Source organism: Pelodiscus sinensis, chromosome 2, assembly GCF_052426305.1.
Source record: "Pelodiscus sinensis isolate ZL-2025 chromosome 2, ASM5242630v1, whole genome shotgun sequence".
Taxonomy (NCBI): Eukaryota; Metazoa; Chordata; order Testudines; family Trionychidae; genus Pelodiscus; species Pelodiscus sinensis.
Window position 1 is genome coordinate 184,215,001 of NC_143053.1, and position 15,814 is coordinate 184,230,814.

The following is a 15,814-nucleotide window of genomic DNA, read 5'->3' on the forward strand; positions in this document are numbered from 1 at the left end:
TTTTTTATCCAGGCCCAGAGTCCCTCTGCTTGGCTGTTTATATGTGACACTTCCTAGGTCTCAACACTAAGGGCTCGTCTACACTGGCCCCTTTTCCAGAAGGGGCATGTAAATTTCATGAGTCGTAGTAGGGAAATGCGCGGGGGATTTAAATATCCCCCGCGGCATTTAAATAAAAATGTCCGCCGCTTTTTTCCGGCTTTTAAAAAAGCCGGAAAAGAGCGTCTACACTGGCCCCGATCCTCCGGAAAAAGTGCCCTTTTCCGGAGGATCTTATTCCGGAGGATCTTATACTTTGAAGTAGGAATAAGATCCTCCGGAAAAGGGCACTTTTTCCGGAGGATCGGGGCCAGTGTAGACGCTCTTTTCCGGCTTTTTTAAAAGCCGGAAAAAAGCGGCAGACATTTTTATTTAAATGCCGCGGGGGATATTTAAATCCCCCGCGCATTTCCCTACTGCGACTCATGAAATTTACATGCCCCTTCCGGAAAAGGGGCCCGTGTAGACGTAACCTAAGGGTACATCTACACTGCAACGACATTTTGGGATACCAGAGTATTATTGCAGTGTAGATGTACCCTTAGTGTTGAGACCTAGGAAGTGTCACATATAAACAGCCAAGCAGAGGGACTCTGGGCCTGGATAAAAAAAATCTGACCAAAATTCTCCCATTTAGATCATTTATAAGGATTCCGCAGAATGAGTATATGAGCCCTGATGTGTAATTTGCTGACGAATATTTCAACTCTTCACTTTGTACCCCGCAAAATAAATGTTGGCAGCCCTGACTTGGACACAAGCTTCGAATACAGGGGCCCCGCAGCAGGTAGGGGCCCGGGGCCACCCCGCGCGGGCTAGCAGCCAGCGGCTCAGCAGCAGAGCACCCGCCGCGCATGTCACACGGGGTGGAACGCAGCCTACGCCCGCCGCACGCGCACCAGACCGGCTCTGTCTGGGCGGGGCCGCCCGCGGAGAGACCAGGCACCTCCCCGGCCTCCGTCCCCGGGCACGCGCAGCCCAGCCCTCTTCCCGGAGAAACCGAAACCGCCTCGAGTGCGCGTGCGCGAGGCCGCGCCGGGTTCCGCGCCAGGCCGCCGGGCGCGGCGCAGGGCGGAAGCGGAAGAAGGGCGCGAACGCGGGTCCGGCCATGGACTTGGCGGCGCTGGAGCTGGACGCGGTGAAGTTCGCGCAGCTGGCGGTGCAGCGAGACCAGGGCGGGCGCTACCAGGAGGCGACGTTGTATTACAAGGTACCGGAGCCCCCTCGCGCCGCCCCCCCCCGGCGTGGCAGCAGGACCCCCAACGCCTCCCAAGCCGGGAGCCCCCTCCCCCGGTGCGCCCGTCTGTGGCATGGGTGCCCCCCGACCCCGCACAGGCTGCGCCCATCGGGGTCCCGCTCACTCTGGGAGGCGCCTCCCCCAGCCCGCGGGCTGCCCCTGGCAGCGGGCGTTGGGGATTGTTGGAAAATCACCTGGGCTGCCAGGCGGCCATGGAAGGGGCTTAGGCGGCTGCTTCGCGGGGGCTTCTCCCTGAATGCAGGGGGTGAGGTGTAAAATGGCACCTTAGGGAAGCTGAGTTATCCGGATCCCATGGCTGTTTGTTTCCACTCCTGTCCCCCATCCAATGGAGCAGTGAGTGTTGAACATCTTCTGATCTGCTTAGAGAGGGGGGGAAGTGTCTTTATTTCATCCCCACCCGTTTTTCTAACCTGCGGTTTGAGGTGCAGACCTCTCTGGAGATATTTAAGAACAGGTTAGATAGACACCTGTCAGGGTTGGTGTAGACGGAGCTTGGTCCTGCCTTGAGGGCGGGGGGCTGGACTCGATGACCTCTCGAAGTCCCTTCCAGTCCTATTATTCTATGATTACTTGGAGACATTTGTCTGAGGCCTGGGGGGGGGGGGGGGGGCTGGATTTGGCCCTTGAGGCTTGGAATGTCTTTCTGCTTCTTAGCAGGGGGACCATATCAATAAGGGGTTGTCTTTTTTTTAACCTTCGACTCATTTTTTTCTGTGGGTCAGTAGCCACTGACCCAAAAAAGGTCCCCGTGCTTAGCCTAAGGGTGATACATCTGGCTAACTTGTATCTGTAAGTACAAGTTCAGAAATATGGTTTCCCTGGTTATTTTTAGACTGTAGCTACTAATAATCTGCCTGTGTATTTTGAAACTGGTTGACTTGTCATCAGGAAGCTACTTATAAATGGGGAGTCGAGGGAGTTCCAGCCCACAGAAACTTTACCTTACTATTGCACGTCAGGAATCTTAATGTGATCTCGTTGTAACAGGGAGAGAAATGCAATATTTTTCTTTCCTTTTTCTGGTACCATTTCACTGCTCTCCTCTCCCTAACTCATTTTTCCTTTGGGTCTGTGCTGTACTGAAGCGGGAATATGTATCTGTTTATAGCATAAGAGATCTGAGACCAGAGTATGCTAGAAAACTGTAAGTGAACAGATTTAGGCTATTAAGTACACAGCAGCAATCAGTCTTAACTATATTGTTTATGATAAAACAGTAACCACCAAACTAGTGAAGCCCCAATGCAAGGTCATGAAAGGGAATGATTTCAAATGATATACTATTTGTATGTTCCCATATAATGATTCTTGGCACTTATAGAGCCTTTCATCTAGCAGCATTTTACAAAGTTGATTGCACTATGCAGTCTCTGTTTTAATGCCAAGTGTATGTACATTTGTGTGAGGTTAGCATGGACTGCTTACATGATCTACCTACGGTCTCACACCACATTGATGGCTCTAAGAATAAAATCCTGGACTCTAGTCTTCAGCCACAGCTGCTAGGCATCACTTCCTCTGAATTATTTGGATTATGCTGAAGTGGCAAGTTCTAGTTTAGTTCTGTTCTAGTACATTATTCTTTTCCCCTGAGTCTCCACTTATATAAAGATAACTAAGCATCATTAAATAATACAGATAATTGAGTATTGAATGGATAGGCGTCTTTTTTTTTTTCTTTTTTTTTAGGTGGTGGGAGACTTGGCTTCAGTGGCACATAATATCTTTAAGGACCAGGGCTTTAATGACTTGGGCTAAAGTTTTCATTGATTTAAGTGTGGATGTGTTTGTGATAGTTCAGTTAGGTTGATTAAAAAAAAATCTATTTGGTTAAGCTAATGCTTCAATCCAGTATACAAGGGCCTAGGATATGGCTATATTAAATCTCAAGAAGTTCATTCTGAATTTGCAGGTTACCTCGTGCTAAAATATTTAGTGGAAGGAAAAGAAACAGAGGCCTTGGTTGTGATTCAGACATGTTTTGTGCAGGCAGATCCTCCTTGAAGTCATTGAGGGCACAGGGGCCCATATGCATAGAGCTCATTGCAAGCTTAGAACCCAGTATTGCAGGAAGGATTTCTTCATGAATCAGGCATGTTTATTACATGTTGACTTTCCCCTAGGAAGCTGCGCAAGCTTTGATTTATGCTGAAATGGCAGGCTCAAACTTGGAAAATATTCAAGAGAAGATAAATGAATACTTGGAGAGAGTTCAAGCTCTGTATTCAGCAGGTTGGTGAAGAACTTTCTAATGATATATCTTAGATCCATTGAGTATGACAAGGTATTGTCCTGTCAACCATATAATTGAATTATTATAGGTCACCTGATATCCAGAATCCTCAACACACGAGTAAGCTGAGTGCTAAGATATCACAAATAACGCTTTTTTGGGAAGGGGGGGGGGACTTATTTCATATTAACACAGGTAGACTTCTAAATTTTCTTGCACAAGGAAGTGGAGCACTTTTCTCATGGTAAATGTGAAAATTGTTTTTCCGTAGTGCAAAACAAGATCAGTGGTCACCAACTGGTCCATTGCAATTGATCCTGGTTGATCCTGGGACTTTCCTGCTAGATTGCAATCTCTGGTGGTATAGTGGGGCTACCATCAAGGCAGGTTCTCAAGTCCCTATCTGTTCCTGCTTCACACCGCTTCCATGGGAGGAGCGGAGGAAGGGCTTTGGGCCTGCTGCTCCTGCCTGCCAGCACTGCATCCATAGCTCCTATTGGACAGCACAGGGAACTATGGCCAATGGAAGCTGAGGGAGTGATGCCAACAAAGGGTCAGTCTATAGCGCCATGTACCCCCACCTCCAAGGGCCACCACGGCATACCCAGGGGCCACTGGGGTCTATCTGCGATTTCATTGTACAATTGATGTGTGGGACTATGCCACACAACTTCCACTGAGTCTTATGAGGTTCATTTATCTCAATAGGAGTTTATTCCACAAGAAGTACAGGCTCCCACCATATTTTATAGAAAACACTTTATCCAAATATAATATTCAAGTTAACTATATTCATATTTTATTTCAAATTTACAGTATCCTGAGGTAACATGTCTCAAGTTCCTATGTTGTTCCTTTCATGTACAGGCAGTCCTCCAGTTACGCGGATCCGACTTATGTCGGATCCGCACTTACGAATGGGGCTTTCTCGCCCCGGAGCTCGCAGGCAGCGGGACTGCCCAGAGCGCAGCGGTCCCGCCACCTCGACCTCCGGGGCGAGAAAAGCTGCTCCGGGTACCCCATGCCTGCTGGGGACCGTCCAGGGAGCAAAGCCAGGGAGGCGGAGGGGTCTCACGCCTCTGAGGCTTTGCTCTGGCAAAGCCTCAGAGGCGCGGGACCCTGCCGCGGCTGCGGCTTTGCTCCCGGTGTCCCTGGTCTGCTGGGCACGGTCCCCAGCAGACCAGGGGCACCGGGAGCAAAGCCGCAGCAGCGGTGGGGTGCCGCGCCTCTGAGGCTTTGCTCCCGGTGCCCCTGGTCTGCTGGAGACGGTCCCCAGCAGACCAGGCTTTCGTTGTGGACCCTGGGGCAGAGCAGCTGGGGCGCTGCCGGTTGGTCCCACAGCGCCGCTCTGGGCACTACTGGACCAACCCGGCAGCACCCCAGCTGCTCTGCCCCAGGCGTCCCCAAGTCAGCTGCTGCTGAAACTGACCAGCGCTGACTACAGGAAGCCCGAGGCAGAGTTGCTCTGCCCCGGGCTTCCTGGAATCAGCCGCTGATCAGTTTCAGCAGCAGCTGACTTGGGGATGCTTGGGGTTCTTAAGTTGAATCTGTATGTAAGTCAGAACTGCCGGTCAGTTTCAGCAGCGGCTGAATCTGGACGCCAGTTCCGACTTACATACAGATTCAACTTAAGAACAAACCTACAGTCCCTATCTTGTATGTAACCCCGGGGACTGCCTGTATTATGTCTTTTAGCTTAAAATCTGTCAGGTTGTTTATAGTGGTTTCTGGACCTTGAGCAGACATAAGCTATGTGACCATTGTGTTCTTGCTTGCCCATGAGACCTCCCTGGTCTGGCTCCTGACTAGTCATAAATGAGGCAATTTTCTGGGTCAGGGAAGGCCCCCTACCCTCGGCTTCTGAGCACATTGCCCCTCCCTGCAACTGGCTCTGCACTAAACCCACTGAGCTCCTGCCCTTTTTGTCTCCCACCCAGCCAGGGCTCCCTAGGGATGGGGCTTGCCAGTTACCACCAGTCCCGTTTGTCCCCCACCCAGATGGGGCTTACCAGTGGTCCCATTGCTGCCCCACCTGGCCAGGGCTTCATGAGGATGGGGCTCGCCGGTGGCCCTGCTGCTGTCTGCCCAGACTGGGTCTCCCTGCTGTTGGACTCAAGATGTTGCTGAACCAGAGAGTCCCAGATTTAGGAGGTTCACTTTGTAAAGATTTTTCAACCCAAATTACCACCACAGCTAGTGAAATTACTGTATTTTTTTTAACTGTAGTTCAGTCTCAGAACACTGATCCTTTGAAGTCAAAACAGCAATTGGACCTGGAGCGTGCCCATTTCCTGGTTACACAGGCTTTTGATGAAGATGATAAAGGCAATGCAGAAGAAGCTATAGAACTGTACACAGAAGCAGTGGATCTCTGTTTGAAAACAGTATGTTATGCTACAAGTTAACTTGGTGGAATTATGTTTTGGTAAGAAATTCTTCCATTTGCACAGGCAACTGATCTTTAAAGGCTGGCTTAAAAATGTAGTACCTGTATTTTTATTTTTTATTTATTTTTATTTTTGGTGTTTTATTTGCCTTCTGTTCTCTACATCTCATTGAAAAATACTTTGCCTGCATTGGCTACAATCACTTGATCCTACACTGTTCTTCAACAGTGTAAAATTGAAATGTGGCTTTCTTTTAAAAATGTTGTGTATACAAAGTGTGTAAGTTTACTGGAATGTTCTTTCGAAATCTATAACCTGAGGCCAATAGAAAGCTGCAAGAGTTTAGAGCTTAATTCTTCTCCCAAGAAGATGGTCCAAACTAATAGTTAAAAAAAACCTCTATCCAATGCAGTAAAGGCCATTTTTAAGTAACACTTAAGTATTCTTACATATTTTTACTAATCCTTTATGACATTAAAACTGTACAAATTAATCCCAATTAAAATAGAAAAAATAATTTCTTAATTACTTTTAATATGTAAGTGTTACTAAATAATATTACTGTACAGGTACTGCTTTTTTCATACTAAGTCCAGTAGCCAAAACTAACTCATTTGAGGAAGAGCTCACCATCATGATGTAACTCCACCAAGTCGGATTATCTTCTTCTTCTGCCCATTCTTTGTAATGTGATATATTGGGAGGGTAACAATATTAATTCTCAAGATAATATTTACATAATATTTTAAAACATTTGGTCTGAATCTTGCAAATGCTTATGCATGGGCCTGACTCTCACTTAGCTAAACAGTTCCACTGAAGTTAAAGGGACTGCATAAGCTGTGAAGTTTAACACTTGCGTTTGGGTTTGCAGGATCAGGGTCAAATCAAAGTCTAATTTTTTTCCCCTTTGATTTGTTGACCCTGAGCTCTTTCTGCTTCAGTGGGTATTCATCAGACAGTAAAACCTGTGCTCTCCAAAACTTAAGCATCTGAAAAACAGTAGAAACTGGCAAATTTCTGACACTGGGAAGAGCAAAAAAAAAAAAAAAAAAAAAAAGGAAAGGAAAGTGTCCCTTTAAGTGCCAGGCTGCTCCTCAGACGAGCGTGCAGCACACTCCTAGGGGAGGGGCGAACGGCAGCCGGAAGGAAGCAGCAAGCATTGTGGCTCCTGACAGCATGCCTCCCCCTCCATCTCTGCCTCCTGCTTCCCCGGCTTACACGTTTCTCTCCCCCACCCCCCCACCCCAAAACAGGCCTCATCCTGCACGGCTCCCATCCCCGCCTCAGATAACCAGAATTTTTAGGTTACCGATACCCCCCTAAATTCCGGGTGTGCCAGAAAACACAGGTTTTACTGTATATCTCTTTTTCTTTGCTGGATCCTGCTCTCTCTTGTTACCATGCTGTGCTATATATCTTGAGGTTAAATATTGTGCGTACAGTTAATATCATTTTTAACCATTCTTCTCATGTGGGTGTCTCATTAGATGCAATTGGTGCCCAAGTTTCCCTTCACCTTGGGCAATCTGTTGCTTTAGCAAGGTGATGGTTTTATGCTTTTGGCATTACAGACAGTGCGAAAAGGTTCCTTTCTCCCTCTGTAACACAGTCCATATAAGCCATCCCTTCACTCTCTTAGCTGCAGTGGTTCTGTCTAGTTCCTTAGCTGTAGAACTTATTGCCTACCATGTCCAGGTGGAGAAACCAACCTGTTCCTCTACCCGGCCATATGCAGGAAACCATCATCTGTTCCAGCCTGATAATTCCATTCCTTGCTTCTCCCAGGGTCTCTTCTACCTTGCTCTCTACCCCACCCACAACCTTCACTAGGTCTATTCCAAGCCCCTTCCAGCTGGGAAAAATGGAAACGAAGAGTTTTTAAAAAATGGAAGAAAGTCTTCTGCTTTCTTTAATTTTTGTCGTATGTTTCTCTGATTTGGGGAGGGAGAGTGTCAAAAATTCAGTAGGAAAACTTGAAGGGATATGCTCAAATTAATGTTTTAATGTGATATTTTTAACTGTGTTTTCCCTCTGTAGATTTTAACTTATTTCTCTTCAGCATTCGGTGTGAATTCAGTGCTTCCTGTGCTGAAAAATTTAAAACAGTACCTTGCAATCTAACACACTCTGCATACCCACTATAATGAGGAAGCAGGTTTATTTATCTTTGTATGTGAAGTTTTGCATTTTTTTTAAATCTCCATGTAGGAAGTATTGACTAGTTTCCAAAAAGACAAATTGGGAGGAATTCTGAGGTTAAAGTGTGTAGGGGAATAATAAATAGTGGATATTTGGAAGTGTGACTTGTACATTTTGAATTACGTTGACAGATAACGTTTACGATACTGGCTATTTTTTTTTTCTGTTAAGGCTAATGAAACTTCAGATGCAGTCCTTCAATCAAAACTCAGACAGCTGGCTCGAAAAGCACTGGATAGGTGAGTAATTACAAAATACTCACGCAAACCATTGGTAACAAGTTACAATGCATACTTTGGGTTAAGTTCTCTGGTCCATTCTGACCATTTTGTGTTGCTCAGGTAGCACAAAGTAAGAGAGCTCCCCACTGGCATAAAACTGACAGAAGCCGCTCCTATGTCTACTGCTCCAGGGGTCTGGTGATATGCTGGAGTAGGTAGAGGACAGGACAAGAGTGGAGTTTCATGAAGTCAGTTCTCTGCTGATACTAGGTCAGTTAGGTCTCCAGCAATGTAAACTGGAGCAGCACTTAGACTACTCTGATGTTGGGGTCAAGCCAGCATGGATTCAACCTCTCTCTTGCACAGAGTGGAGCTTTGATGCAGGAGAAAATCAAACCCTTTAATCTGTATGTATATCAGTATGTATATAGGTTGAACCTCTCTAGTACGGCACCCTCAGCACTGATCAGTGCCAAACCAGAGAATTTGCTGAACCTCAGGAGGCCAGTATTGTCAAACAGCATTACCAACATTTCCATTGCTTACTGGGCTCTTAGAAGACATTTGGAGTAAATGAGAGCTAAATAACAGCACAGAACACTTGAGAGCCAGGACTGGGGGCTGTAAACAAACTTGATAGGATGGCAGGAAACTTAGCTGGATGTCCACTTCTTATCATAGACGTGTCCAACTTAAAATCATGCCAGAACAGAGAATGCTGGAGTAAAGCTATTCAATCTCTAGTTGATTTACTGGGCTAGATTCCAATCTCTGTTATACAGGTATGAATCCAGAATAATGTTGTGTAAATCAGTGTAAAATATGGTGTTGTATAGTGTGTTGAATTCTTGCGGGTATTACTTCTACACGCATGTCCAGCTCAACGTGATAAATTAAGTCTCTTCATATCCACGTGAATAGTGAACATCTTATTTGATTTTTATTTTAATGTGTGGTTTCCAAAACATACATTCTCTCACACATCCTCCAAGTAGCATAATTTTAAAAGGGACAGAAACTTGAAAATTAATTATGCCTCAATTGTTTTATAAGCAAATTACTTTTGTAGTATTTTTTGCCGTCCTTAGAACAGTGGAAAGTAGAGGGAGATGCTGGCATTTCTCCTCTAAATGGAGTGGATTCTGTAGCAAGAGCAAAATAGATGATTTTGTTTGACAATCATAATTACATAAAAGAACGAACAAGCAATTAAAAATTAAACCATACAATAATCCTAAAATATTTTTTTTTAGAGCAGAGGCACTGAAAGAATCTAAGTCAAAGTCATCTCAGAAAGACAAACAAACTGCAGCTAAACCAAATCAGCCAGTCAGAATGTTCTTCCCATTGGGTCCTGATTTTTCCTTGAATGATAAACCACAGACAGTCAAAGCAGTGCAAGCCAGTGAATCTCATGGTCAGAGATATACTGCAGAAGAGATTGAAGTGCTCAGGTAAGATCGGGTCCAATTTTCCCTAAGTTTATTATCCATGTAAATCTAGTGCAGAACACTGGATTGAGACAAATTGGGTTTTGTGAGGGGAATGAGGGCTGGATGGTTTTGGTTTAATTTTGTTGGTTTTTAAGGAGGTAGGAGAAATATTTCTATAGCACGCATTAATTACCAGAGTACAGTAGAACCTCAGAGTTACGTACACATTGGGAATGGAGCTTTTTCATAATTTTGAAATGTTTGTAGCTTTGAACAAAATATTATTGTTCTTTAAAAGCTTACAACTGAATATTGGCTTAATACAGCTTTGAAACATCATTATGCAGAAAAAATACAGGCAAAGCAGCATTTTTTATTTTAGTACTTGACATTTTACACAGTATGTACTGTTGGGAACTAAGGTGGTGGTTTTGTTTTTTTTTGTTTTTTTAATTCACCGCTGCTGCCTGATTATATTATTTCCAGTTTGAAATGAAGAGTGGCTGACTGGTCAGATTGTAACTCTGAGGTTCTACTATATCTGGAAGCTCTCTCACATGCCAATAAATCTTTGTAAGTGAACACAGATGACTCAGACAGCATTCTTTGTAAGGTGTATTTTATAGAGAATTCTTCTAATTTCTTTCTATTATCTTAGTTTATTGATTTTTTTTTTTAGTGCAATATAAAACATAGATGCCAAACATTTCTTACCTGAATGAGTGTATTATCTATGGGCCTGATCCTGTGAGCTGCAAAAATCCTCGTTATCTCAACTAAAATGGACTTCAGTGGGAATTAAGGATGTTTAACCTTTTGTAGGATTGAGCCTTGGGGCCCATTCCTTGCGTTTGACATTGATGGGAGTAGGATCAGACACGTAAATTGTACATGCTTTGGTGTTCAACAATTAATAGATAATATCCCAAGTTCAAATTATAAATATTGAAAACTCCATCAAATGCATCTTACGTTCTGTCTATAGTGACCCACAGTGTGGACTTCTGGAATAAGACTACAATTCTGCACTGTAACTCTTCTGGGTGGATGCCGTATGTGCAAATTAAAAGAACCCTCCTTTTGTTAATGTAGTCTAGTTGGAAGAGGCTTGCATTAACATGAACCAGGAACTTTTTAGTTAGCACCCACAGCAGTCTCATGAGAGAGTCACAGCATAGCACTTTGGATGCTGCTATTCATATCTCCAAAGTCCAAACTGTGGGGCAGTGCAATGTAGAAAAATCCTTCCAAAGGATGCTGTCCAGACAGGTATTCTGCTTTCATTGTCAAAAAGATACTAGAGTGTAAGACTTAAGTCAAAGTTAGCAGTGCCTAGCACTGAGCAGGATTGAATCCTAAAAACTTAAACCCTGATCTAAAAATCCACTGAGAACAATGAGATTCTTTCCACTGGTTTCAATGAGCTTTGGATCATAAATGTTTGCACAGGAAAAGTTATGCAGTTGTATGAACACGTTTCCTTTTAAAAACAAGTTTGCTTTTTTAATTGAGACTGATACAGGCAGTCCCCGACTTACGCGGATCCGACTTACGTCGGATCCGCACTTACGAACGGGGCTTTCTCGCCCCGGAAGTCGGGGCGAGAAAGCCCCGTTGGTAAGCTGCTCCGGTGCCCCTGGTCTGCTGGAGACCGTCTCCAGCAGACCAGGGGCACCGGGCGGGTTCCCGCGCTTCTGAGGCTTTGCCAGAGCAAAGCCTCAGAGGCGCGGGGAACCGCCACTGCTGCCGCTTCAATCTGGGTGCCTGTGGTCTGCTGGGGACCGTCCCCAGCAGACCACAGGCACCCAGATTGAAGCGGCAGCAGCGGCGGTTCCCCGCGCCTCTGAGGCTTTGCTCTGGCAAAGCCTCAGAGGCGCGGGACCCCCCGCGGCTGCGGCTTCAGTCCGTGAGCCTGTGGTCTGCTGGGGACCGTCCCCAGCAGACCACAGGCTCCCGGACTGAAGCCGCAGCCGCGGCGGGGTCCCTCGCCTCTGAGGCTTTGCCAGAGCAAAGCCTCAGAGGCTCTGCTCCCCGTGTCCCTGGTCTGCTGGGGAGGGGGGGCAGCTAGTGTGCTCCCCCCCCCCCCCCCCAGCAGACCAGGCTTTTGTTTTGGACTCTGGGGCAGAGCAGCTGGGGCGCTGCCGATTGGTCCTGCAGCGCCCGCTCTGGGCACTACTGGACCAACCCGGCAGCACCCCAGCTGCTCTGCCCCAGGTCCTGATTCAGCCGCTGCTGGTCAGTTTCAGCAGCGGCTGAATCAGGACGCCTGGGGCAGAGCAGATGGGGTGCTGCTAGGTTGGTCCAGTAGCACCCAGGAGCGGCGCTACTAGAGCAACCCAGCAGCACCCCAGCTGCTCTGCCCCAGGCGTCCCCAAGTCAGCTTCTGCTGAAACTGACCAGCGCTGACTACAGGAAGCCCCAGGCAGAGTTGCTCTGCCCCGGGCTTCCTGGAATCAGCTGCTGATCAGTTTCAGCAGCAGCTGACTTGGGGACGCCTGGGGTTCTTAAGTTGATTCTGTATGTAAGTCAGAACTGGCGGTCAGTTTCAGCAGTGTCTGAATCTGGACGCCAGTTCCGACTTACATACAGATTCAACTTAAGAACAAACCTACAGTCCCTATCTTGTACGTAACCCGGGGACTGCCTGTACTTGTGAAATATAAACCTTTTTTAAGCTTCATAGAGAAATTCAAATTGCTTTAGATCTTATCTTTTGTTTTAGAAAATGTTTTTTGACTACCTATTGTTCCGTAGTTGTCACTGAAACTTGTTATGATCACATCTGATTTGTACATATTTCTTGATTCTTCCTGATCTAAAATAGCCCTGATTTATAGTTCTGTCTGCACTTGACTATATCTTTGCACATATACTTATATCCAGTGTTGTCATTTGTACCTTTGCTATTTGACTAACTGATCAAAAGTGAATGAATATGAAATTATAGTCACTTAAAAGTGCCATATCCATTGTTAGTTTGGGATGCGCTTTTCAGTGAAATAACTGTGTGAAAACAGGAATGTAAAGACATAATTGAAAGTATTTTTAAATAATCATGTATTTTAAGGTCTTGGGCCTCAGTGCTATAGATGTGCAGACAGCAGATCATTGTACCTCTAGAGGGCTGTTGGTCTGCTATTGTGCATATCTTTGGAAGATTGGTGCCTAGCCCAGTAAGTACTCCGTCTTTAGAGATGTAGAACTTGTAATTATTCCTTGTTTGAGGCATAATGTCACCAGTGCATCATTTCTTGAATTCTTTTTTTTCCTTACCTTCATTGTTATTTCCTTGGTCTTGTGCTCTGGAATATGATAAAACCAAATAGTTCTGAACATTAAAGTTACCACTTTGAAATTTACAATCATATTTTCATTTTATTGCGTGCAGAAAGACATCAAAGATAAATGGCATTGAGTATGTCCCATTCATGAGCGTTGACCTGCGGGAGCGTTTTGCCTTTCCAGTGCCATTTTCGTAAGTGAACATCAGTTACTCTAGTTACTTTTGCTTCATTTTTCTCCATTTTTCTGTGTCTTTTTTTTTTTTTCTTTCCCAAAACTCCAAATTGTTCAAGTAGTAATTAAAGGTAGTAATTCAGCCTTTAATTGTTGCCAGCCACAGGAATGTGCCATTTACACCAAATTAATCTGACAGTAAAAGAGTGGTAACAGCAAAAATTGAGGAGTTGCATGTGAAGTTGGCTTAAAACTCAGCTATGATTTTCAAAGTGACTACATATTTGGGTGCTTACAAGTCTGGGTGCCCACTGGAGACACCATAATTGAGTCTGACTTCCAGAAAGTGCTGAATTTCTTGCCTCTGAAAATCAGGCCTCATTAAAATGTCAGATTGGAAACCAAAAACTATCCATTACAGGCAGTCCCCGGGATACGTACAAGATAGGGACTGTAGGTTTGTTCTTAAGTTGAATTTGTATGTAAGTCGGAACTGGCTTCCAGATTCAGCCACTGCTGAAACTGACCAGCGGCTGACTACAGGAAGCCCAAGGCAGATTTGCTCTGCCCTGGGCTGCCTGGAATCAGCCGCTGATCAGTTTCAACAGCAGCTGAATCTGGACGCCTAGGACAGAGCAGCTGGGGCGCTGCCGGGTAGGTCCCCGCAGGGACGGTGCTATGGGGACTAACCAGGCAGCACCCCAGCTGCTCTGTCCCAGGTGTCCCCAAGTCAGCCGCTGCTGAAACTGATCAGCGGCTGATTCCAGGAAGCCTGGGGCAGAGCAATTCTGCCTCGGGCTTCCTGTAGTCAGCCGCTGATCAGTTTAAGCAGCGGCTGACTTGGGGACACCTGGGGAAGAGCAGCTGGGGTGCTGCCCAGTTGGTCCAGTAGCGCCGAGGACCAACCCAGCAGCCCCAGCTGCTCTACCCCAGGCGAGAAAAGCCTGGTCTGCTGGGGGGCGCACTAGCTGCGCCCCCCAGCAGACCAGGGAAACCCGGACAGCGGAGATGTGCCGCAGTCCCGCCCAAATCCTCCCCAGCTTTGCTCCGTGTCTCCCTGGTCTGCTGGGGGGTCTCCAGGAAGACGAGGAGCAAAGCCGCGGAGGGGCTCGGGCAGCGGGGCAGCCCAGGCGCGCCTGGGCTGTCCCGCTGCCAGCTTCCCCCGAGGCTTTGCAAAGCCGCGGAGGGGCTGGGGCTGCCCCGCTGCCCCAGCCCCTCCGCGGCTTTGCTCTGCGTCTTCCTGGTCTGCAGACCAGGGAGACGCGGAGCAGCTTTTCTCGCCCTGGAGTACACGGGCGGCAGGACCGCGAGGTCCCGCTGTCCGTGTCCTCCGGGGCGAGAAAAGCCTCGTTGGTAACTGCGGATCCGACAAGAGTCGGATCCGCGTAAGTCGGGGACTGCCTGTAATTGAAAATCCTGGCCCTTCTTCGTACTGTTTGAGCCTGGTGCTACTCCATGCATTCTGATCCCACTGTACTTTGTTTTTTCACCTTGTCTTATTTAGTTGTGCTTCCATAATTTTGGACCTGGATTGGAGAGAGGGGTGTTTTTGTGTAAGCCTGATATCTTCTCCACATAATTTCAGAGGACAGCTTTAGTTTCTCTTCAGAGTAGAAATGGAAGTGTGGGTTAATGGGTAGAGCACTGAACTTGGACTTAGGAGGCCTAGCTTCTATTTTTGATTCTGCATGTAGCATTCTGGATGACATTAGGCAAGTCATTTCACCCCTCTATGCATCTGTTTCTCCACCTGTAAAATGGGGATAGTGGTAATAACCTACTTGTAAAGCGCTTGGGGGTCTACTGATAAAGCGTGTTGTGTAAGAGCTGGGTATTAATATTATTATGAAAGCAGGAACCTGGGACTCAGGTGACTTCCTTGGGAGAGGAGACCGCAGCAGAGATGAACACTGCTTTTAGTTCAGTAATGTGAAGCTGTTGGAAGATTTATAAATGTAAAGTTCAATGACAATATGGGGAGATGGTGAATTATGAGTTGCAGTCTAATATATTGCAACCTGCCAGAACCAGAGTGGAATAGCATCGCATAAACTTCTTCACCTGCTGGTTCAATACTAGTGACCAAAACAAACAATTTATCTTTCTCGTTAAAGATGGCTTTTGGAATTCCCCTCTCCCATTTGGTTTTACCTGGGGAAAAAGGTCAAAATATTTAGTATTTTATATTATATGATATGTTCCAAATTATTACTAGCTTTACAAGGCTATTAACTTAGACTACTTTATAACTGTATTTACATGTCATAGAATCACAGATGTGTACGACTGGAAAGGAACCTCAACAGGTCACCTAGCCCAGACTCCTATACTCAAGTCAGAACTACATAATAACTAGACCATTTCTACCAGGATATTTGTTGCGTCTTTTCTTAAAAGCTTTGGGTGGAAATTCCAGAATCTCCTTAGGCAATTTGTTAATGCTTTTGGGTTGATTGGACATGACTTGTTTGTAACATATTCATGTTGACTCTTATTTCTCACCTTATTATCTTTGTTGTTTGCAAATTGATTTCTCGATGATTTGCTCCATTATCTTTCTGGGTATTGAAGCTAGGCTAACTGGT

General features: G+C 46.0%; 1 protein-coding gene across 10 annotated transcripts in view; it reads left to right on the top strand.

Annotated features, from left to right (window-relative positions):
- The first annotated feature begins 1,074 nt into the window (after nt 1–1,074).
- The window catches only part of CAPN7 (calpain 7), a 51,511-nt gene continuing 36,771 nt past the window's right edge, over nt 1,075–15,814 (top strand). The window contains exons 1-6 of one of the 10 annotated variants that reach the window (XM_075921937.2): nt 1,075–1,249; nt 3,425–3,529; nt 5,757–5,914; nt 8,291–8,358; nt 9,594–9,794; nt 13,162–13,248. In XM_075921937.2, coding sequence (XP_075778052.1) covers nt 3,451–3,529; nt 5,757–5,914; nt 8,291–8,358; nt 9,594–9,794; nt 13,162–13,248 — 593 coding nt within the window. In that variant the 5' untranslated portion in view covers nt 1,075–1,249; nt 3,425–3,450. Of the gene's footprint in view, nt 1,250–3,420; nt 3,530–5,756; nt 5,956–8,290; nt 8,359–9,593; nt 9,795–13,161; nt 13,249–15,814 lie in introns of those variants that run through there. The other 9 variants (XM_075921940.2, XM_089776605.1, XM_075921936.2 and 6 more) reach the window with 9 other exon arrangements.